Source organism: Chaetodon auriga, chromosome 2 (genome assembly GCF_051107435.1).
Source record: "Chaetodon auriga isolate fChaAug3 chromosome 2, fChaAug3.hap1, whole genome shotgun sequence".
Taxonomy (NCBI): Eukaryota; Metazoa; Chordata; class Actinopteri; order Chaetodontiformes; family Chaetodontidae; genus Chaetodon; species Chaetodon auriga.
This window is the reverse complement of record NC_135075.1, coordinates 12896762-12920047: the sequence shown is the minus strand read 5'-3', so window position 1 is coordinate 12920047 and position 23286 is coordinate 12896762. Positions and strand designations below refer to the sequence as shown.

Here is a 23286-nt window from a genome sequence, read left to right as displayed (position 1 = left end):
AAGACCTATGGGAGACATTGGAGCTGCTCTGTTGGCTCATGGTGGCCCAACATCTTGTCAAGACACTTAATGCCACAGGAGTTTTCCTTTCATTTGTCACCCATCTATATCTGCCATGTACTACAAAGCAAGACAACATGAACAAACATAAATATGACATACATTTATTAAAATAAAGTTAATTACAAATGGAGGTAACAGAAAAATCTTCCTTATCACTGTTGTTAATGTATTAGCTTTAAAGAAAGGAAATCAGGCATGCAAATTAATCCTTGAAAGAAATCTTTATCAGATAAATCCTTTATTCAGTTTCATATAGGTAATTATATATTATATTTTTAATATTTTGCAAGTTGACCGACCAACAACGACAACATTGCCATCTTGTGCTCTCCCTCTTGGCTACATCCCAGATCCTTCCTCCACCACAGCCTCCCCTCCAGGGCTCTGCTGCGAGACAAAAATAGTTTTTAGGCTTTGTTGTAATGGTTTTATTCCTAAATAATAATAGAACTTTTATTTATCTTAAAACAACATGATGAAGTTAAAATTCAACACCAAACTATTACAACTTACATAGTTCATTTCCTCCTGGGAAGCGCCTCCATTATACTGCATGCTGGAACTCTCCTCCTACAAATAAGTTGTTATATTTATTCCGAACTTGTACATTGTTCAAAGCAATGTTAACTCTGATTGCTAATAATATCCATGAGGCATGTTTTTCAGTGACGGTCTCAACAACATGCACCTAAACGTTCCACAACATGACAGAAACCCTGGTTGATCACATTCCCTCTCTCTGCTGGCTTTCATGCTGGTCATCTGATATTTGCAACAGGTGCACTAAGTAACAAAGTCGATGTTAATGGCCTGCCTTCACTCTGTCTTCAGATTGCAAGCCTGGTATGTAAGAACACAGTAATGGTAAATGCCTCAGTGACTCGCTTGATTCAGTTTCACCTTATCCCTGCTGAACAGAGGAGGGCCTCTCAGCTCTTGAGTGTGAGTCCATGTCTCTGGACGTGGTCTTTATTCATGATGTTTAGTTTCATGTAGATAGACTCGCCCCGCATGCAGAGACCCAGCAGCCCACACAGACTGATGGCCCACTTTTAATGGAAATCTTCCTGTTGACATTGTCTGTAGTTACTGATATTTTACACTTGTTTTCAACTTGCAGAGGGGAATTCTGTGTGAGGCCTTTCAGTCTGAACACATTCTGAAATAATCAAACTTGTGGTTTGAAAGAACGAAAAATGTGGCAATTCCAGCTTTTGAATCTTGAAAATAACAATGACGAGGCTCTGGTTTGTCAGAGGGACAGCTGCGCATCCACACAACACCACTAACCAGTGGTGTAAGGAGTTGAAAAAACAATCTCTGTAAAATCTGTGGAATCTATTTGCAGGTACATGCAATGGTGGAAGAAATTTTCTGATCTTTTACTGAAGTCAAAGTAGCAAAACCACAATGTAGAACACTCCGTTAAACTCCTGAATTTAAAATTTTTACTTAAGCAACCACAGAAATATTATCAAAATAGAGTCAGAGTGCAAAATGTAAAAGTACTTATTATGCAGAATAGCCAATTTCAGAATAATTAATATCATTGGAGTGTAATTATTGATGTATTAAAATGCACAGTAAAAGTGGGTCTAATTCAAACTACTTTGCATACTGCCGACAGAAAGTGCAATTGACAGAGCACTTACATATCCTACATCCCCCTCTACCATTTCTCCAGCCTCGCTGACGTCTCTGCTGCAGCCTCCAGGAAAACACTCTGATGCGCGCTTCTCTCTTACTTTTTGAAGGAAGTCCATCGCTGTTGATTTTCTCAGCAGTGCTATGGCATAAACAGGTGACACAGATGCATTCATTTCCGAGATAATAGCAGAGAGTTTGAAATATCAGTCATGATCTGTCATCAAAGCACCTCACCTCCCTCACAGATGTAGGCCATCATGAGCATCACAGCCAGCAGTGTTGCAGCCATGTCTTTCATGCAGACTCTCACACACTTGAATGTTGTGGCCCCTTGCTGCTCCTGGCACTTTGTGTCTGTCACCTGAGAAATCCCCACGCCCACCTCTGTCCCGGCAGCATTCCCAAGGGGACAACAACCATCGGATGGACTGAGTGATGGGGAGGGAACGAATGTGTGTGAGCGTGAAGAGCATATCATGTCTATCAGTGCTGTGTTTTGAAGGCCTTTGGAGAGTGGTGAGAAATATGTTTGTGTGTCTGTTTGCATGTAGTCCTAAGAATAGCTTTTGGTTTGGAAAGAGGTCCAGCACTTTGAAGGTCTATTCAAAATGTAGAAACTTTGTGTGACAAGTAACTGTTGTCGCAGTATGAAGGGTTATGATTCTTTATGACTCACTACAACGGCATCTGAATAATACAGAAAAAACTTAAGTGCCACTGTAGCATTCAAGTACAGTGGGTAATTCCAGTGTTTGAGCAATGGAGTTTTGAACAATTAAATTAATTTAATTCTAATCAAATAATTAGCAGAAGGGCCTCAGGTGAAATCTGCACTCAGCACCTGTAATTGTATTAAATGTTGTGCAAATAGTGCTTTCCATGTAATTGTTCAACTGAGTGAAGAGAAGCAGAAATTATGGAACATTAAATGAGTGAATTTCGAAATGATTGGCATTAAAGCATCTACATGAATGCAATAAATATAAGTGAAAGGAGGCCAACTGTACTAAAACTCTCAAGGCGTTAAGGCCTTGATGCATGGCAATGCTGCCACCTAGAGGTGTATTTGTGTCAAACGTTATGTCAAATTAAATGTGGCTGCATGGTGCCCATTTTTGTATCGCTCATATTACTGTATATCATTATAGTTACTGAAGTATTTAAACTTACATAAAAGTTAGCGGGTCATATAAGCAAATCGAGAGAAGAACTGCAATTTAAAAACATGAATCACAAAACTTAGGCAGCATTTTTGGCTTGCTGTGATTGTACGGTGCTGTTTGCTTACCCTGCACATCACAACGTCATCAGATCTAATGTTATTGTATGACATTACACGTAAAGAAAGGAGAACACTGGACAAAAATCTTTGAAAAAGTCGAGCCAGCCAGGAGTCGAACCTAGAATCTTCTGATCCGTAGTCAGACGCGTTATCCATTGCGCCACTGGCCCGATACTCTTACTCATGAAAAAACTTCTGTTTTATCTATCTCAGCGATCCTTCCAGTGCCTTTGCACACAAGACGACTGCCTTTGTGATATCATGTTACTGTTCGGGTTTAACTTTAACTCAGATTTTAAAGGTGCGATAAATAATTCTGGAGAAAGACATTTGACTGTTGAGTCTCATTCCCAGGTCGTTAAAGAACGACGATTTCAGTTTCGCCAGCGCGGCAAACAAACCTGCACTTTTAAACTAATATGCGCTGTGTTTCATAGTTGAGAAAAGTAATTTCAAATTAATATAGATGCGATAATGATTCACGGTGATTTATATTGCGTTATCACCCTAAATACACAGTACATACTGGCACATCGTCGAAAAGACGAGCCAGCCAGGAGTCGAACCTAGAATCTTCTGATCCGTAGTCAGACGCGTTATCCATTGCGCCACTGGCCCTACATTCAGCCTTTCGTGCCCAGGGTCGTGACTGTCAGGTACTCTGTCGTAAGGTTCACGCAGGCTTCAGCTGCGTGTCACCCTATCAACATATCTATCTACCATACTTGAATACCAGCTGAACATAATGCGCCTGGAGTATGACACCGGAATACTTTTAAAAGTGCGTTCACATAACAGTGAAACAGCCTACTAACTCAAACTATAGCCTTCTGTGGCCATTGTGTCCTTGCATATTGTCACCAGAGGACGCCACTGATCTTTCCTAAATTTCAATTCTAAACTTTGTCTGTTATCGTGTATTATAGACAGTTCAAGGTGTTTCTTTTTGTGTTGTTGTTGCCTTAAACGCCGCATAATCTTGTTGGAAATTTCACACGCGATCCTGAAAACACACTTTTTAATTGCTCCGTCGACTCTCATTTCAAAGGTGAGAGATAAGGTTTTTGCAGGGGATGCTGGTGTGAATGGGCTGATCTACTGATCACAGGTATTGAGGCTGGAGGAGGGAGCAAAGACCGCAGAGAGCGGAGAAGTTACCAGCTGTCCGGGGCTATTTTGTTCTTTAAAAACTTTTGTTTAAATGGACTTACTGTGAATATTAGTTGAGTCCGCGTTGGTGTAAGTATACACATGGTGTGAGGGCCCTGCAGTCTCTCTCTCTCTCTCTCTCTCTCTCTCTCTCTCTCTCTCTCTTTTATTTTTTCGTGAGTTCTTCCATCAGCACCATCGTGTGCGTCTCTCCGTCGGTGCGCTTCTCAGACCCACAGTCGTCTCCTCTCTGCCGGATCATGTGGATTATTTTGGCGTTTTTCCTGGCATCGGTCGGTCCTGATGGGAGCTGGGGATGTCAGCTGCCCCACGACTGGAGACCGCAGACAGAAGCGTGCCGTGCCGAGCTGGCGCAGATCATAGTCTTTGCCAAGGTGCTGGCGCTGCACAAGGAGTCTTACAGTGTGTACAACTACCTGCCGTGGCAGTACGACACCGACCTGTTCTTCTCCGCCGAGATTGAGCTGCTGTGCGACCAGGCGTGGGGCAGCATGCTGGAGGTCCCCGCCGGCTCCAGGTTCAATGTCACCGGCCTGGGCTACTTCCCGTGTTTCTCCTACAGTGTCACCAAAAACAACAACTACTACTTCTTTCTAAGGTGAGAAACCCAGCAATTTATACATTGATATAATCAATGTAACATAAATGGGATTTATTCTCACAGATGCAAGTTTTCCCAGGAACATTCAGCCAATCCACTTGTATACATCAGTAAATAAAGTTCTAAAAACTTTTTTGTTACTCATTTCTGGTAGAAGAAAGAGCCGTTCATTTGGGCTGTAGGCTTTTATAATAGGCTTTATGTGTGTGTTGAAAGTTGAAGGTCTGACTATGTGACTGTTGCCCAGAGATGACATGGATGACCCGCTTGCACCCTCTTGTCCAAATGCTGGTCCAGATCAATGTGCGCAAGCAAATGAGTCATTTTCTGTTTCACATAAAAGCTAATGTTGTACAAATGTCACTGGGTACTTGAGAATCTGGCATCAGCTTTGTCAAGTTTTGTGAAGACAGTTTGTAAACTCAGCCAGTGAAGAGGCCTGTGACAGGACTGCCTCCGTGTTATTGGAATGCATTACCATGAATGGCAAAAAGTTCATGAGTGACTGTATGATTTTACACTGCAAGAGGAAAGGACACACTCTATTTCAATCTCCATCAACGTGGGAAACAAACGGGGCGAGTAATGTCAGGCATGTGATGTGAAGTTGTCTTTGGCAAAGCTAAATGTTTATGTCACGTTCAAATGGTGGCGCTCCACCGTCAGTCCCTCCTCGAGATATCCACTGATTGAATCAGCTCATCCATCCAAACTGGAAATTCAATGTTCAGCATGTTCAGTGTGAATATGAAAGACCAGGAATTCACATGTGCATTTGGTAGTAGTTTTCATTTATTTTGGATGAAACCATATAAGGCTTCTGTCTGTCTCCAAGTCTCACAATGAGACGTTCGAATTATGTCATCTTTGGCTCCACTATCTGGCCCTCAGAGCTTGGGACCTCTTTGACGTAGTCATCATACACATATAGGAAAGTTAGACGTTTAAACTGGAGGAGCAAAGGTCAGTCATTGAAGCAGCTGGGAAATCTCTGAAAAAGGAATTAAGAACCATCCTCACACAATATCAGTGATTGGTAGTCAGTAGTTTGGTCGTCCAGAAGGCTGAAACGTCTTCTAGAACCAGGGATGTTGTCATCACTGTATATTGCATGTCGTAATCACTAGTTGGCCAGGACACTCCAGGAATGTATTTTCTATGAGTATAGTGGATTGAACCTCACCTCCTCTTTGTGTCTGGCCTGTTTCTCCAATTGAAGAAAGCGACTGTTCAGACCTGCAGACATCTGTCATGAAAGGCAGTAAAGAGGGTTCAAGCAGCCGTCGGCCAGGAAGGAACATTTGCAGTCATAAGCCGAGGACTGGCACGGTCCTCACATGCTCTCATTTAATCAGTGTCTGTCCATGTGACTTCAGGTTAATGGTATATTTAATAACCTGCCAAATTTTCTCCTCAGATTGCAAAAACGTATGTGGCAGCTTAATTCTTAAATGTCTGTGTTGGACAGAAACAACAGTGTTGCTGAGGAAACATCTATTGCATTCCAGCCAGTGTAATTACAGAGCCAGACATTTCCCAACAGCTTGAAGGTAAACCTACAAAGAATTTTCACTCGGGAGAGTTATCGGCACGCCGACGGTTGGTGGGACCACCTTTTGTCTTGCTGAAACACACCAGTGTGCCGCTCAATGAAGGGGACGTGTGCTGACAGGCCCTGGTGATATTTCTCTCATATTCTGCCTTTTCTCTCAAACAGATGAAGAGTTAGATATTCAGAGGGGGGCACTGAACAGCATTCCTGAAGTGTAATGTTTGGCTGTCCTATATGAGGGTCTGCAGCAGGGCCAACTACAATAGTGTTCTTTATAGCATATGTTACACATCACATGCACAGAGTCGCACTCATGTGTGCATTGCTAACAGCTAAAAGACATTTAAGATGATATCACTCGTTAATTATGCCTCCTGGGATGGCTTTGCTGTCCCCTGATGTGACGGCGAAAACATCCGGACGTTATCCCTGTAATCAGCCAGGCCACCACCATTGGAAACTTCCTGAAGCTAGAGTCAGAACAGGGCTCGGTTTGAATGCAAACCTCATTATAATTAAGGCGCAACAATTGCTCCAGTAAACCAAAGCAGTAATCTTCTCGCAGTGTTTACCGGGGATATAATGGAGAGAGCGATACACTGAAAATACCCCCAAACATTTTCCTTTGCAGAAGTCTTTAGCCCACAAAGGATGTAAACCAATGGGAAACCTAACATAGGTCAGATGTTATTTTGATGATTAATGAGTTTTGGTTTGGTTTATTTGACATAATTCAAATAACACAACAAATTCCATCAGACCATCCTCGTCTCATCAAGATGCTACAGCCTGCAGGCGGTTAGCTTAGCTTAGCATAAAGACTGCAAACAGGAAGAAATGACTAGCTTGGCTCTGTCCAACTAGCTGTTTTTACACTTCAGTTTTTGTATGGAATAAGCACAGGACACATAAGGTGTTGATTAGCTGTGGTGGTGACAGAGCCAGGCTGGCTGTTTCTCCTGTTTCTAGTCTTTGTGCTAAGATAACCATCTGCTGGTCTTAGCCTCATATTTACTGTAGAGATATGGCAGTGGTTTGATCTCATCTAACTCTATTCCTTTGGTTGATCATTGAGATACTGGTATTGAACCCTGTAGAGATATATCACAGTCACTTTCTGTGGATCTGTCATGCAAATATTCCTAAAGCGTAAAAATCAACTTTCATGAACATTGCCCCTCAGTTGGTTGAAAGAAATGAGGGACAGCTAAAGAAATGCTTTGCTCTGTGACATTCTTGCTAACATGAGAGTCCCCATCATAAACCTAAAACAGATCGGTGTAGCGTTTCAAAGGAGTGCTGTTGTGGCCGCTCTGCAACACCGAGACCCAGACACTGCACGAACAAGCCAAAACTGAGAAATTCCCATTGCAGTCTCCAGTGGATGTCTATTTCCTGTTGAAAAAGCACCAACAACAACACCACTATCTCAGACCAGAATAGTCTTTCCAATCAATCACGAGTATAAGCTTCCAGGGTGAGGTGAATCAGAGCCTAGCGTGGAGGAAAATGCAACAGAGGATCTCCCTCAGGACCCTGAAATGACACAGATTGAGCTTTCTGCCTTAGCGATGTATTGGCTGTAAAAACCTGTCTATATCTCACTGCTTAAAGAGTTTTTAACTTGTCTGTGAAAAGAAAACAACTTAATACCAAGCTTTAAAACAGATGAAACATCCCTGTCACTCAGACTGAAGGTTTTTTTATGTTAAGGTATACTTGTAAGGCGGTGTTACATGTACTGAATGTAGTGGAAAAAGCTTTGTGTGTCACTATTGTTGTGCTCAGTGTATTTATATGCGTTCTGTTTAGTTATGTTTCCATCATTGTAGTCCAGACAAGTTCCTCTGGATCCACAATTCCTTCTGACCTCCCCGGTCACTGTGCTTACACCTGACCTTTGACCTTCTCAGTTGAAGCAAAACATCAACTTTCTTTGTGCTCTCAACACACACACACACACACACACACACACACACACACACATATACACACAGAGTCTCTGATAGGGACAACCAAACTTTTGACGTCCCTCAAGGGATACAAGATGGAATCCAGATGTATGGAAACATGCTGCTTCAAGACTTCCTCCCTCACACACTTCACATGGTAGGAGAAGATATGAAACATGCACAGTAAATCCCTTTGATTTGTAATTTGCTGGCTTGCCTCATCCACATAATGCTTGAATTTGCATAAAAATAAACCCGGCCTGTAAACAGTTCTGCATAGAGGTTTTTTTCCTCTGAAACATTTAAGACTTTTACTGTTGACATATGTCTGTCAGCTTCATATGATCAATAGGCCAAACCTTTCCATTTGCTTACATTTAAATGGACTCCTGATGACATTCATTTATAATTTCATGTTCCAATTGTGTGTGTGTGTGTGTGTGTGTGTGTGTGTGTGTGTGTGGCATCTGCTTCTGCTTTTAGGATGGATGAGAACTACAATATTGTCCCTCATGGAGTGAACTTTCAGGACCCCATCTTTCCTGACACTGCAGAGGTCCACCGCATGTTTGCCAGCCTGTTCCAGTTTTCCAACTGCACGTCTGGTACTCAGGTCCATCGCTACACCCCGGAGTGGGAGGCTCAGGAGGACAGCCGGGTACGTAGCCCATCAGAACCACCACCATAAACCAGTTCCTGGTGTTGATATGCCTTTCTCATGCTCAGTGAGTGATAAGGACTATTTTGATTCAGTTATTGCGTATTCATGGTGGCTACACAAACAACTTGGGAAGAAGACAGGAGCCCCAACAGCCTGAGGTTCTGTGGTACACACATAAAGGATTTAATGTTGCATCCTGTTGTTTTCAAAGGAATACTATGAAGTTAAATATGTTCTTAATGCATGGGAAACCAAACATAAATTTCCTGAGGTTTTTGCTCGACAAAGAACTCCCTATGTTGAGAGGAAAAATCCATTTAAAAACATTTAAAAAACACATGTTTTTCCCATCTCTTTGGCAAACCATTTTGTTGTTTAATGGAGTATTTTCTTATTCCAAAAGACGAGAGGCCTGACATAGAATAGCCGACATCATGTGGAGACGTGTCCAGTGTCCTTCAGAGTCAAATATCAAGTGCTGTTTTACACGACGTTCAACAACCAAAAGAAAGAAAACAGTAACACTGGTCGCCCAGAACACAAGTGCAGACACAAGACATGATGAATATTTAGTCGAGAGGGTGACTTAGATCCTTTTTGGACGGAAAAAACAGACTTTCCACCTATTTACATAGCCAGTGCAACAATTTCATGTCCACCCTCTGGAGGATACTAAAGGAATTCATGGAAATGTAGAAAATCACTAACTAAAGTAAAACCAGGGAAAGCAGATACATCATAAAAGTAAATTACAACTCGTTTCAAAATGAACTGAATTAATGATATTCAGCCCCAGTTGACACTTTGCTGTCACAGTTTAATCGAGGAAAGCTCGTTTTTGCCTTAACACCAATGGCCAAGACTAACACCTGGTGATCCTTGACTCTGTATGTTTCCTGCATCTCGTCTCAGAGTGTGTGTCACTACATAAATGGTTTCCAGTTACTCACCACTGCTTTAACCCCCTTAATGAATCTAAACCTTTGGCATAATCCCCCCGATTTAGGTCAGTCCTCTTCTGTCTGTTTCCAATCATTTTAAGCACATTTCTGCCATAAAAAGAATGAAAACATGGTTTGTATTTCCATTAAACGTAAACTTTTGGGTCAGGCTTGTGATTATAATTACAGAGCAACATTTAGATATCAGTGCTGCTTTCTGACATCATTCTCATGATTAGATTTCCTCCCACCAAAATAAAAAACAGACATTGTTTTTACTGGTACTGCGCAACCATTGTTTGGACAACTGACCTAAAATCACTTCAGAACAGATAACGTTTTATAGTCCAGTATCAACCAAAATACAGTGAATTAAATGGCACGCAGTCATCTTAAGATTTAGCACCAGACAGTGCCAGCAATAAAAACATTATTTTATCAAGCAACAAGGGTTTTTTCCCACAGTTTCAGTTTCCCAACTCGAATGCATAAATATGGCTGTTTAAGGGCGGTGAACGCTGTCCTGACTTGATGGCTCAAGACAAAGACAAAACTAACTGCTGTCCACAAGATTTCAGCATCTGTTAACTAACGTGCTCTTAACTAAAATTTTCTTTCATACTCAACATGTGCAGACACCCATCTGTTTTTCCTCAGAATGGTTTCAAACACACCTCCTCCGAAATGGGGAGAAGGAGGCGGAAAAGGCTTTGGTCCTGCATAAAACATAAACTCTTCAGTTTTGTCCATGTTGCAGTTGTGTTTGGATGAAATCAGAGTTGATAAAATCCTGCTGGGTACTGAGGGTGTGCCACATGTGATGTGGGCATTTACCACGTGGGGAGGGTCTTAAGAGAGTGCTATGGAACAGAGTTGTGTGGGACTCAACAACAAGTGGGAACAAGTGGTTTTGGAGCTTGAACTATAGTGTCTAAACACACACACTGGTCCAGACACTTGCTGCACTCAACATTCAGGTAATAAGCACTAAATACCTAAAAATGAAATGAAGGACTTTCCAAACAACCAGTAAAGAAATGCAGTTTCCACAGAAGTTTCCCCTCTCACTCTGCAAAAGTTCCTCTTCTGTGTCCTCCAGTTCATGAAGGTATCCTCTGGTCTCCACAGCGAGCGGCATTTCATCATTGCTGCTGTCATATTTGCTCATTTTTACTTTCTTGTTTTTGTCATCACTTCTATAAACCACTCAAGTTTGGGTCAGACTATAATACACTTTGTAAAATACACTTTTCTGCTGACCCCTTGCAAATTTACCTTTAAATATCACAGAGACGAGCTTGACTTGCCTGAGTTTTCCTCTCAATTCTGCATTCTGGAGATATGATTCACTGATATGCTATGACGTCACACTCTGTTAAAACCTTCTCTCTGAAGTTTGGGGATGAGGTCATTCCAATGCTCACTGCTGCATTTTATGATAAATACATTTGATTTTCCAGATGTGGTAATCACTGGTACTTGTTTATGTACAAAACCCTTGCTGGAGAATTGCCATCTCATAACTCATCTTCGCTGATCTGGATCTCTCGTCCATACTTAACCGTCCCAAATGATCAGTTAATGCTGATGAAACAATACATCAAATCTAATGAAGCAAAGACTATTTCCTATTAGTGCAGTGGTCTAATTTCCAAAGTCACCTTGAAGTCAAAATTCTACTCTGTAACTTGAAAACTGTTCTCAGTAATACCCAAACGTACCTGCGTATAACTGCTTTAACTGAGCCTGTAGCCTCTTTAACTCTGTCTGTTGTTGTTATTTTAGTTCTCGATGTAGCTGTAATTAGCAATATAATTAGCTTCTGTAACATGCTGTTTTACTCATGTGGACATGTGGTACAAGACATTCTCAGTTATTGTCAGTGTGCTTACGTTGCATGCGTGTAATACAGCTTCACCACTTTTCAGCAGCTTGTATCCGCAGTCTTATTTGTTCTGTCACTACCTAAGCTCGTGACCATAGGTGAGGGCTGGAACAAAGACCAACTAGTAAATCAAAAGCTTTGCCTTCTGTCTCAGCTCCACCTGCAGCACAATGACTTACTGCTGAAACAGTGCCAATCTGCTCATGCTTCATGTTAACCTCACTCATGAACAAGACCCCAAGATACTTGAGCTCCCTCACTTTGGGCAGCAACTCAGTGGGGAACCATGACCTCAGACCTGGAGGTGCTGACTCTCATCACGACTGCCTCAGTGCCTGCTGAAGGTCGTGGTCTGCTGAAACTAACAGAACCACATCATTTGCTAAGAGAAGAAAAGCAATTCTGATGTCCCCAAACCATTCGAGTGTCTGATCAGGAGTCCTCCTGCACGCCCTCTGTCGGGATGGATGGATGGATGGAACATGTGAATGGATGGATGGAACATGTGGATGGATGGATGGATGGATGGATGGAACATGTGGATGGATGGATGGATGGATGGATGGAACATCTGGATGGATGGATGGATGGATGGATGGAACATGTGGATGGATGGATGGATGGATGGATGGATGGATGGAACATCTGGATGGATGGCTGGCTGGCTGGCTGGCTGGATGGATGGATGGATGAATGGATGGAACATCTGGATGTCTGGATTGATGGATGGACAGCTGTACCTTTCTTGCCTCTTTAATTGAATGTCGCATTGATAAAGCACAAAAGCTTATGATATGGAAAATATGTCTACCACTCAGAGGCAGGCTTATGTTGTATGTCTGCGTCTGAGCCTCAGATCCAGGTTTTGAAAGGACAATTACATAAGTATTTGTCCAAACTGCAGCTCAGCCTATAAAAACACTGTAAGTGTGGATGTCGGAGCCAACTGAAGGTGTCTTGTGTTTGAGTGAAAGTCATACCTGAATGCAGAAGAGTGATGTGCCATTTTACACCCTCTGCTCTACATAACGTGGGTTGTTCTACTCCTTTGCATTATAAAGTTTCATACCCCTTTCAAATCCCTTATGGGACATAAGTAAGTGCACATGGGAAAAATCCACAGCTAATATTACAGCGGGTAATGTACTAACCAGTGATGTGTGCTGGCAGCCAGCAGCACATTTTTAACATTTCCTCAAAACCCTCAGAGGTTGTTATCTGATGGCAGGGAATATACATCAGTGTTTCACACTGGCCCATGTGGAAGCATTAGGATCTGTGAAGGAAATCCACACTCAGGCAGACAGGCATGCAGTCAGAGGCAGCTGGAGCTAATTTTTTCACCTATGAAAGGTCTGGGCCTTTGGATCATCTGTCGCAGGTTTGCAGGCATGTTGGGTTTCAGTGGCATTTGACTGAAACAAAGTTGTGTCGCCATTTTCTTTACCTTTAGATTCATCTTGGTCCCTACCTGGAGCTACAGTGTGTGTCGTCTTTGGCTTGTAGACACTGGCTGGTACATAAAGAAAGGGCATGCAATAAAATGGTTCTCTTAAGATACATTTCCAAGTGTTCCACTACAAGAAAAGTTTACGTTTCTCTTTGTTTTTGGCAGCTTGTAGCCTAAAAATAGTGTTTTTTGACTCACTCATACACAAACAGTGGAATATGCTGAAAGACTTACGAGCTGTTGGCACTGGTTGTCAGCCCAAAGAGCATGCCAGAGTGTGTTCTCTCATCTGACTTGTCTAAAGGAAATCCAGCATCAAAAACAGCAGATCTGTCACGTGTGATGCCATAAATGTTACAAAAACATTCAGTCTGACTCTAATATTTAGTATGAGCCGTTATGGAATAAAATTCTGGATATAAATGTCATTCAAATGCCAGTGCAAGAGGAAAAATCTATTGGGAATATTGCAAAATATAATTGATACTGGCCTTCTTTGAGTAATTGATCACTAGTTTCAGTGTTTAAATGGGTCACAGTCAGTCACATGTTAGCCTTAAGTGCACTCAATCAAAGGTTCTCGTGCTGTTCCTGATATTTCAAATGTATTTACTGTTAAAATTCCAATAATCAGACTTGTAGCTTTTCCTTTTCTCTTCACAGTTGCTGTGTTCAGCCGTACAGAAGGCTCTGTTCGAGGAGGAGGAGAGGGTCCGGACTCTCTCCCAGCAGGTGCGCTCCTTGGAGAAAGCTAATGACCACCTGAGGGAAAAGGTGAAGACCATGAAACGTCAGCTACGCCAGGCCCAACGAGAAACAACAAAGGAGCAGCAGACCCTCAGCCTCAAACAGCTGTATGAGCCAAAGACGCCCCAAACTCACCCGGATCAGGACACTACGCAGGACCGGAAGAACCCGCCACTTAAAAAGGTCCTCACCAAGAGACTAAAAAAATAGTTTTTTCTTTTTTAGTTGTGTGTAAACCAAGTATTGCTCCCTATGATGTATGTCAATGACAGAGCAAATTGAAAGGATTGTGTGTGAAAGCTTGGGGAAAAGGCAGCAACAACAGCAGAGGTCGTTTTGATTTTGAGTCTAACTCATCTACTTATTTCTAAAGGAACACAACAAAGAAAAGAAACTTCACAGCTAAATTTGGCCATTCTGTTGCTCCAACAATTTCACCATTTTAGTTAATGGTAAAATTGACCTGTGCTGTTGAGACTACAAAGAGACTATTCATGCCTATTTACATCCTTATCCGTATCCCCTAGAACTGTGTGTGTGTGTGTGTGTGTGTGTGTGTGTGTGTGTGTGTGTGTGTGTGTGTGTATTGGGAGGGGAAGGCTTTCACTTGACCTATTTTGTGTCCCCAGATGAACTGAAGTGAAGGATTAACTGCCTCTGAGATAATGGACTTAAACGGTTTCACAGGAGGAGGAGATCTTCATCTAAAGCTCCTGAACTCTTGTTTCGCCCCATTAGTCCGATATGATCCTCCTCTCTGAATAACTGTCTCTGTTATCTGTATGAACCCCCAACTTTTACCGTTGTCTTTTGTTAGTCTGATTCAGTGGCAGCACAAACACTCTCCAAACATTGAACGGAGCTCATAGCTGGCAGATGCACTGTTAAACAACATGTGGAGGATTTTAAAGCATTGAAAATGTAATATCTTGCTTTTTTCTGTGCGGGACACATTATGCATTGTATTAATATAAATTAGGTTGCATATTTCAGAAACACTATCGTCAAAGCGCTCCAAATCAACCTCTGTCCTATTATTAATTGCAGTAAATGCAATAAAGTATGCGAGTGTTAAACTTCATGCTCTGACTGTATATTAGTGTATGTTACAGAGGAGCAGCTAAAGATTAAAAGATGCAAGACCTAATGACCGCGGCATCTTTCTTCTCTACCTTTGCCTGCTTTTCATTTACATGTTTGATCTATTTATACCCAAGAAACTATCCCAAAGTGTCGTGATTCTTTAAATTCAGTGAATTGTTTGTCAGGAGTGCATTTTTATGCAAACTGCACTGAATGAAAGTGTGATTTTTATCTCTGAAAAAGGGTGCTGAGCGCTCATACGTCCAGCCAGTGAGCCTTGCGTGGGACACGATTGGCTTTTTCTGTGTCAGAAATCAAAGTTTGCTTTTATTATACTTTTTGTATTTACTTTTCTTATTGTTTTTGCTTTCTCTAAACTATAAACATCTGGTTTGCTTTGCCAACAGCATAATCATATTTGTTACAGTTATTGCGGGTTTTTTTTTATTTTTTATATATATAAATAAAAGAACTTTTACAAAAATTCCAATGTCATTGTTTGCAGTTGTCACAGTTGATTTCATCTTCAGAACATGCAGTAATACATCCACAGATTAAGACCTCCTTGAGAGTTACACAACACTTCTTGATATGCAGTCATCAAAACGTCTGAGTCTACAAAGCTTTCGACATATAAATCAAACAATAAAAACCTAAATTGTGTCAGGTTGTAAAAGTAGCTTCCTATGCAGCCCCACAATCTGTACAGTGGACAGTTGCGCTCGTATCTTTTGCCTCATCCACTTTTCCAGATTTGTCCAGAACAAAGGGACTACTGAGAGGGCTGCGATGCAGAGGGGTAATGAATTCAAGTGAAAGTTTCAAACCTCAATTGTAACGTTTCCTGCTTTCCATGTTTTCAAGTCAGAAATGACAAATGTTTCTTGGCATGCACAGTATGTTTAGTGTGATTCAGTGCTAATAAATCAAACGTTTTCAAAGAACTGGTGCAAATTCAAAAGCAACATAAATCCTAAAAATAAATTGGCCCCGTTATGACCTCTTCCTGTCAAGCATTTGTTCAGTTTACATCCGGTGCACTTTCATAAAGAACACAGGACCATTTCAGATGCGAAATCATCTTGGCAGATGAAATTTTCAACACAATTTCCAGGAGAGCCGAACCAAATTTCTTCCATATGGCGCTGTCGCATAAAACCAAGGGAATGAGAGGCGGGGTTTGCACGGCGAGAGCAGAAACAAGAAATGGATGCATTTCAAACGTGTTTTACTTCAGGAACCCTCTTGCAGGACTGTTCTGCAGGACTGCTGAAGGGGACATTCACAAGCTTTCTTCTGGCGTATCCTTTGACCTCTGGACCAAAGAGAGAAAGTGTTGCAGAGAACAGCTCATCATGCCTCCTGGTTAACTTTTTCATCAGACAACCTCGCCTGCAGCCAACTGTCAAAATCCCATGGACCTTGGCCAAAGATGATATACACACACTGCTTTCTCAACACAAACCACCGTGCACAGCCAAGCTGCAAAACAGATGTCAGGCAATACGACTGCACAGTGGTGGTCCCTTCCACTAGACCTGACTATCTGCGGACATGGCTTATTTATCTTGCCTTGTTTTATGTTTGTTTTCAAATGCCGTTACTTTTTCTGGCTGCTCTGGTTTTTCTGGTTTTTGGTATTGATAATCCCAGAGCATCTGATTGGCTAATGCAGTACATCTTTTTCCTTATCTCCCCCTTTCTCTTGTTTTCTCAAGCAGCTGCACTTAGTCTGTCACTGTGAGTCATTCATCGCTCTGCATGAAGAGGTATACCAGAGTAGTTTCTAACTTTGAGCTTTCTAACTTGAGGTTACTTGAGTCTGCGCTTGGAGAACCAGTGTTTCCTTTAAGGAAAAGAAAACCAGCCCTTTGTGTTTTGAGTTAGTCACCCCATTACATTGAAACAAGACTGAAAGTCCACAGTTATGCAAGCAGCTCTGTGAGGGTCCACACTGGTGCTTTTGAGTTCAATGCTAACACTAGCCTGCCATTGATTCCACTTGTCATTTCTTCTGATTATCATTGCTAAATTACTTCTTTTCAGTCCAATGTTATTAATTCACCCAGAGGAGGACATGAACATCTTGACCAAATTTCATGGCGATACGTCTGAAAACTGTCCAGACATGTCACTAAAATCCACCAATGTAAACCTTCTGATGGCACAAGAGGAAAAGTCAGTGCATCACCAAAGTCAGCAGGGTTCATCCTCTGGGCACCATGCATGTTTGCACAAATTTAATGCCCATCCATCTAATACTTGAGATATTTCAGTCTGGACCAAAGTGGTGGACTGACTCACTAACCCTAGAGGCATGCTGCTAGCATGTCTCAAAACCTTTTTGAAAAGCAAGTAATATTACCAGAATCTGCAATTCAGATCAAACATGCTAAGAAATGTGATACTGTGTGGCGCCCAATTACAGGTCAGCGATACCTTTTCTCTCTGTCAGTTTGCACCTTCCTCCCAGCTCTGTCATTCTGTCCTCTGCTTAACACACATTACCCAGCACCTCCGTGAACATGGCCTCTATTTGAGTGGAAATGTTTCCTCATCGTCTCATTACACTTGACGAGCTGTACTCTGGCGAGGATGAGGTGATTTTTCATTGTTGCCTGTCCACGTCTGTTTCAATAAGGATGACTGATGTGTGTGTTTGCCCTCAGAGACCTGTGCTGTTCCAGTCTAACTAAAATCACAATACTGTGCTTTTAACCTCAGCCACGTACTGTAAGCTCAAGAGGGGGAAATTCATGCATAAGTATCTTGGTGAGCCAAAAATAGTGAGCTCAGTCTTTAACTTTACAATAATGACCATAACACCAGATTAAATTCCACGGCCCAGTTATGGCACACAGATGGGCCACGGTTCATACTTGAAAATTTGGATTTCACTGTTGTTTTTTCACTCTGGCTAAATAATCTATCATGTCCACAAACTTCATTCCAGGCAGCAGTACTTAAGTGTGTATGCATTTGGTTGCGTTCTTCTTTCACCTCTTCCTTGTTTTAATCTTCTTTATTCTTCCTTCCATTTTCCCATTTGGCTTAAGGTACAATCCTGAACAACCTACTTCTTTCCCTCCCACGTCCTCCTCTTCCCCTCCCCCGTCTCCTCCTCCCTCCATCCTTCATTTGTAATTACTCCTGTCTTCGTCTGGGTTGCTGATGAAGTCCACAAGACAAGACGGAGGAATTTGCCTCCATGTGTTTGTTGTTAGCGCTGCCTAGGTGTTTTTATATCTAATCGTTAGACTGGAGGATGTTAGGTTTATGTTGGTATGTCTTCAGCTCTGCATGTTTACAGTGTAAACAGTGTAGGGCGGTTGTTCAGGATTTGAGGCTTTTCTGTATTTCATTCCGGACTGTATGTGAGGTTTTTGTATAGTTTTGAGACAAGAGCATCCTGCTGTGGGTTGACTGTTGTTCTTTGTTAGTGCACCAGTTGTAACTGGTATTGATATTCTGATAAATGCTGAGGTGTTGCATGCATCTCAGATGTGAGCAGCTGTGAGTTGGTCTGGGCTTCAGGTCTGATTGAGAGCATCATTAGTCAGTGTGGTGGTGAAAGGTCCTGATGAACAGTCTTGGAATGCATCAGTACTGCTCGACCACTTAAAAAGAGTAAAAAGAGCTCATATTTGTTTATAGAGTTCATATCTGTCAATTGTAAATCTGTATTGTGTTCAGAGGCCAGTAATCTATCCCTGCAGGTTACAGGTATCAGTCGACTGACATACAGATAAGCTACATACACTCATTGTTAAGATAAATAGTAATGCAAACCAACAGTTTTTACCAAATGTGTTTGTGCAGCCTCACTCACAAACACTGACTAAAGTAGGTGAAATCTAGTTACATCCTTGTGAAGCAGACAGAGCAAAAATGTTACACAGACAGGAAGGAAAAACTTTTTGGACAATCAGTTAATAAAAAGTAGATTTGAGCTGAATAACATGTCACCTATTGGCAGCTCTCCACAGACCCTATTGCTATGAGACAGCAAGTATGATATCATTGTTTCTTTTTTAAATCTAAATCTTTTTGATGTGAGTCACTTGGCGTGTTAGAGCAGATTTAATTTGCAGCTCTTCTCATCAACAGTGCTCGTTGCCCTTTGGTGCAAACATATCCTCCTGTGTGAAAAGGCAGAGCATATTATTTGAGCATAAATGACTGCCTGAGAATAGGTTTCTGAAAGCACGGTCCTGCAGTCTGCACGACTAGTAGATGGAGCTTCAGTAAATCAAAACTTTCTTGGTGTTTGCTGACTGTTGAGAATGGGAAGCAGAATTTGTGTAGTGGTCAAACTGAAAGAACTGCTCTTATTTCCACAAGCATCTCGGTTTGAATAAAGGGTTCAGGGGCCAAGACACTAAAAAGGGGCAATTTAAGACTATTAGCAAATAAAAATCTGTGGCAATGTGAACAGACACAGAAGTACCGCTGTCGGATAGTAGCTGCTGTGTTGGGCTGGTGACCTGGTCTGGGTCAATGAAAGAAACTGGTTTATTATTTTATGTTTTTTACACTGACAAACATTTCACACATTTCTCTGTTGGCATCCTCAGTGACTTTGACCACTACCCAGAATTCCACTCTGTGTCCGATCTGATGTGTCAGTCTAGATGTGCAAAGGCGTAGAAGCAACACACTTTCATGATTTTCCCCTCCATCTATTCTGCTCTCTCCACGTTTTCTTCCTGACGGTGTGTTTCCTTTTCATCTGCTGTGCTCTGGGACTGTGTTGTATGGTGGACAGAGTCGGGGTAAACTCCCAGCTCAGACCAATATCAGATGTATTACTAATGCAAGTAACATGGATGTCAAGTTTCTGGCAATGTTTGACCCTAATTGTAGGCTGAATTTTCCCAAAAGTGGAAAATTATTGGCTCTCCACATACTGCCAGATACTCTCCATCCTGCTCTCCATCCTGTTTATTATTACCAACTGTGGTTTGCACAGTCATGCGGGCTTTGAGGGTCTGCAACGTTTCATAAACAGTGGTGCTTTGGCTTCAGAGGCTGCAGCATTCTGTTTCGATGCTCCAAGAAGACTCAGGATTAAAAAGAGATCTCTGAACATCTTTCCAGATTTGCACTGGGTCAGATTCAGGTTCGAAGAATTCACCTTTAAAATTTGTAGCTTTGTAAATCACTTTTACATCATTTCTCCGACCCAGATCTACTAAAATGAGTCATTCACAGTGAGCTGTTCATAATCTGCATGTCACTCATCTCCAGGGCACAAAGTGGAGGGTGATCTCACTGTGTAGTTTGTTCTCTCACCCTCCGCTGTGCTCCAGCACCTCAGGGATTTTAACATGCTCAAACTCAAACATCCTCCTGAAACAATGTGAGGCCACAGGACTGTGGAGGAACAGAACTGGAAAATCCTTTTACATTGATGATTTGTGTCTGTTTTTCCACGCTATGGTCCAAAGAAAACATTCGGCCAAAAATGCTTTGAGCTGTATGACGCTGCATCCAAAACAAATGCATAACTGAGATACTAAGGAAAGATCTCTATGATTAAGTGAAGAGGAAAAATGAGTGTGTGTGTGTGTGTGTGTGTGTGTGTGTGTGTGTGTGTGTGTGTTTATTTGGTATTTTCTTCATAAAGCCACTCTAAATCTATCCACACAACTATTTGTTGGTTAAAGCTTACAGGCTGCACGCCACAGTGTGTGTGTGTGTGTGTGTGTGTGTGTGTGTGTGTGTGTGTGTGTGTGTGTGTGTGTGTGTTGGCCTGTTCTACACACAGTCTGTTAGTTGTATGTGAGCGTCTGTATGTGCAAGAGACAGGTTAGTCTCATAAAATCAAAACACACACAAATGTCTAGTTCTGTACTTGTAGCCTACATGTCATATGGCATTATACAGTGTGCAGTGACTCCATGATGAGATTAAATTTTGGACATCCTCCTGTGTGTCTTCTGAAAATAAACAGCATATCTGAAAGGACATGGCATGTCATTGAATTTATTTTTACCTCCACTAAGGAGGTAATGTTTCCATTGGCCTGTTTCTACTCAGATTTTGGTGAAATATGCTGTTAAGTTCAGCCGCGGCCTGTGACAGTACTCATTTGATTTCGGTACAGATGCTCTCTAAATAAGTGGTCAAGTAAACCATTTAGGCACATGTGGTATCAAGCACTTTCTGCATGTATGCACTCATACCTCCTGAACTGTGTGGTGTAGATGCTAAATTCCTTTTTCCTTCACCACATTGCACATAGCCAAAACACTATTCATTTGTTATTTGACATTCCGTATCTGCTATTCTCCTATGCATCATTTAACATAAAATGCCACAATTATTTAACACATTGTGCAAATTGCAACCATATGTGTAACCATGTATGAACTGTAGAATTGCACGCACTGGAAAAACAAAACAAAAGCACGTTGCCAGTGAACATAATGCAGGTAGCAATTACATTTTCCTCCAAAATGTAACCAGCAAAACAAATTCATACTATATAAACTGAGTTTTAGGAGACAGGGTGGATATATCACTATATAACACTATGCTGCAGAATTTCACTTTTAATTGGCACTACAGAACAATTATGAATTCATATGGCTCACTGGACATGAGTCCAACTCAGTTGAAATGGGATTAATCCTTGTACAAACCATCATTTTTCCAGAAATTAATTAATCTCCAAAATAATTTTTTAAATTGGAGTTTTCCATTCCCAAATGGTCTCATAGAAGTACGGGTCTAACAGAGATTTACCAGATATTTACTTAAATAATTCAGCATTTTTGACAGGAAAAAGTGGGAAAAGAGTGAAAAGCTCAAACAAGTAGTGAAAACTCTCCACACCTACGACGGCACAAGTGTTGAAGGACAACATGAACTTAATGGGCACGTAAAGCTCCTGAGAACACTGACAGACAGAAGCACAATAGATTCCTGCTGACAGACAGGAGGGCAGTGTGTGCACTCGCTCTTTCACTCTGCATTTCAGTGCATTTCATTTCAAACCTTAACTCAACACTTTGGCATAAGGTGAAACAGGTCACCTTGAATAATGGTTATGAAGAGATTTTTGATTGGAGAATACTTTTCCCCAAAAGAAGTCATTACAAACTCATTAAAGTAATTTGCAGTGACCTGCAGTTGCTTATCAATTATCTTGATAATTATTGGAGTATAACTTTAGGCCAGTTACAGTAGGTCACCTTGGATGGGAGTGAGAAACAGACCCAGAGCCAGTCGACCCCAGCTGTACTTAGCCATTGTCAGTATGCTAATATGCCAAACTACAATGGTGAACATGGTTAGCATATCTGCTTGACATGATATTCACATGACAACATTAATACAACGCTACTGTTGTCATTGTGAACATGTTAGCATGCTAACTTGCCAAACTGTGATCGTTAAAATGGTTAACATCTCCACCTGACAATGCTAATATGCCAACATTAACAACAAGTTACCATTGTCATTTTGAGTGCGTTAGCATGATGACATTAACATTTAGCTAAAAGCACCACTGCGCCTAGCTTCAGAGCTGCTAGCATGGTAAATATAAATGGCTTTAGAAGGTTTCTGAATAGTCATGATGGTCATACCATCTTTGCCAATAATAGAGATTTTAGCAGCTCTTTACCCGCTCAAACTGCTACAAATCTGTGAATACACTCGTTTGCATCCAGCATTCACAGCAGGTGTGCTGGGGATTTTGTGCCTTGTTGTTAGGACACCAACCGCTTGATAAATCTTTGCAGAATTTCAAATCAGCATTTGATTTTTCAGTGCTCTTTAGAGGTTTATATTAATGACACTGCTCTAATAAATCAACAGTCAGAGGATGAGGTCAGTCATACCAGAGGGGTTCACTTCTGGCTCATTGTTGTATCAAGTCTCTGTTTCACATTCCATGCAAGCATGGGCAACAGCTCTTTAAAGTCAGGCTGAGAGGAGGATGTGGAATAAGCACAATCTTCATCAATGCGCTTCTGCTCTCATGTTGTTGGAGAAATTAAACCCAGGCATGAAGATGTGTGTTAGCTTTAATTATGGTGGCCCACCGTCTTCTGTCCTTGATTTAATTGTTCTCCTCTACCCGGTGCCAAGTTTCACTTTATTTTTTCCGCTCTTCCACATTGAAACACTGCCTACATCTTTCAGCACTCTTTGTGATCCATGCAATTTCTCTCCCATTATTTTGAATCAGTCCCTTGTTCCTGGTTTGACCACATAATTTTTACTCTGTCTACTGTCTCCTGAAT

At 41.5% G+C, this 23286-nt stretch overlaps 2 protein-coding genes and 2 non-coding genes across 5 annotated transcripts; 1 reads left to right on the top strand and 3 right to left on the bottom strand.

The window, feature by feature from the left end:
- Positions 1-378: 378 nt before the first annotated feature.
- LOC143330560 (uncharacterized) lies at positions 379-2031 on the bottom strand. 2 transcript variants are annotated; one of them, XM_076747239.1, is made up of 4 exons: positions 1945-2031; positions 1716-1849; positions 577-633; positions 379-447 (listed from the first exon to the last, which is right to left on the bottom strand). In XM_076747239.1, the coding sequence occupies exons 1-4, from the start codon at positions 2006-2008 to the stop codon at positions 403-405; spliced, it is 300 nt and encodes a 99-aa protein (XP_076603354.1). In that variant the 5' UTR covers positions 2009-2031; the 3' UTR covers positions 379-402. The 2 variants fall into 2 exon arrangements, with proteins under 2 accessions (XP_076603354.1, XP_076603345.1); XM_076747230.1 differs by having other exon boundaries at positions 380-450.
- A 1058-nt stretch (positions 2032-3089) lies between these two features.
- On the bottom strand, positions 3090-3162 carry trnar-acg (transfer RNA arginine (anticodon ACG)). Its single transcript has one exon. It is a non-coding gene; the product is annotated as a tRNA-Arg (tRNA).
- Positions 3163-3537: 375 nt separating this feature from the next.
- On the bottom strand, positions 3538-3610 carry trnar-acg (transfer RNA arginine (anticodon ACG)). Its single transcript has one exon. It is a non-coding gene; the product is annotated as a tRNA-Arg (tRNA).
- Positions 3611-4343: 733 nt separating this feature from the next.
- On the top strand, positions 4344-15452 carry ccdc3b (coiled-coil domain containing 3b). Its single transcript, XM_076748775.1, has 3 exons — positions 4344-4760; positions 8751-8925; positions 13868-15452. The coding sequence occupies exons 1-3, from the start codon at positions 4402-4404 to the stop codon at positions 14159-14161; spliced, it is 828 nt and encodes a 275-aa protein (XP_076604890.1). The 5' UTR covers positions 4344-4401; the 3' UTR covers positions 14162-15452.
- Positions 15453-23286: the final 7834 nt, after the last annotated feature.

Excerpts from the sequence above, each read along its gene's own strand:
- ccdc3b (XM_076748775.1), top strand. The coding sequence starts at position 4,402 with ATGTGGATTATTTTGGCGTTTTTCCTGGCATCGGTCGGTCCTGATGGG. Across the intron at positions 4,761-8,750 it reads AACTACTACTTCTTTCTAAG|GATGGATGAGAACTACAATA; the intron begins GTGAGAAACCCA and ends TTCTGCTTTTAG. Across the intron at positions 8,926-13,867 it reads AGGCTCAGGAGGACAGCCGG|TTGCTGTGTTCAGCCGTACA; the intron begins GTACGTAGCCCA and ends TTCTCTTCACAG.
- LOC143330560 (XM_076747230.1), bottom strand. The coding sequence starts at position 2,008 with ATGAAAGACATGGCTGCAACACTGCTGGCTGTGATGCTCATGATGGCC. Across the intron at positions 1,850-1,944 it reads GGCCTACATCTGTGAGGGAG|CACTGCTGAGAAAATCAACA; the intron begins GTGAGGTGCTTT and ends TTTATGCCATAG. Across the intron at positions 451-576 it reads CCCAGGAGGAAATGAACTAT|CAGAGCCCTGGAGGGGAGGC; the intron begins GTAAGTTGTAAT and ends TTTGTCTCGCAG.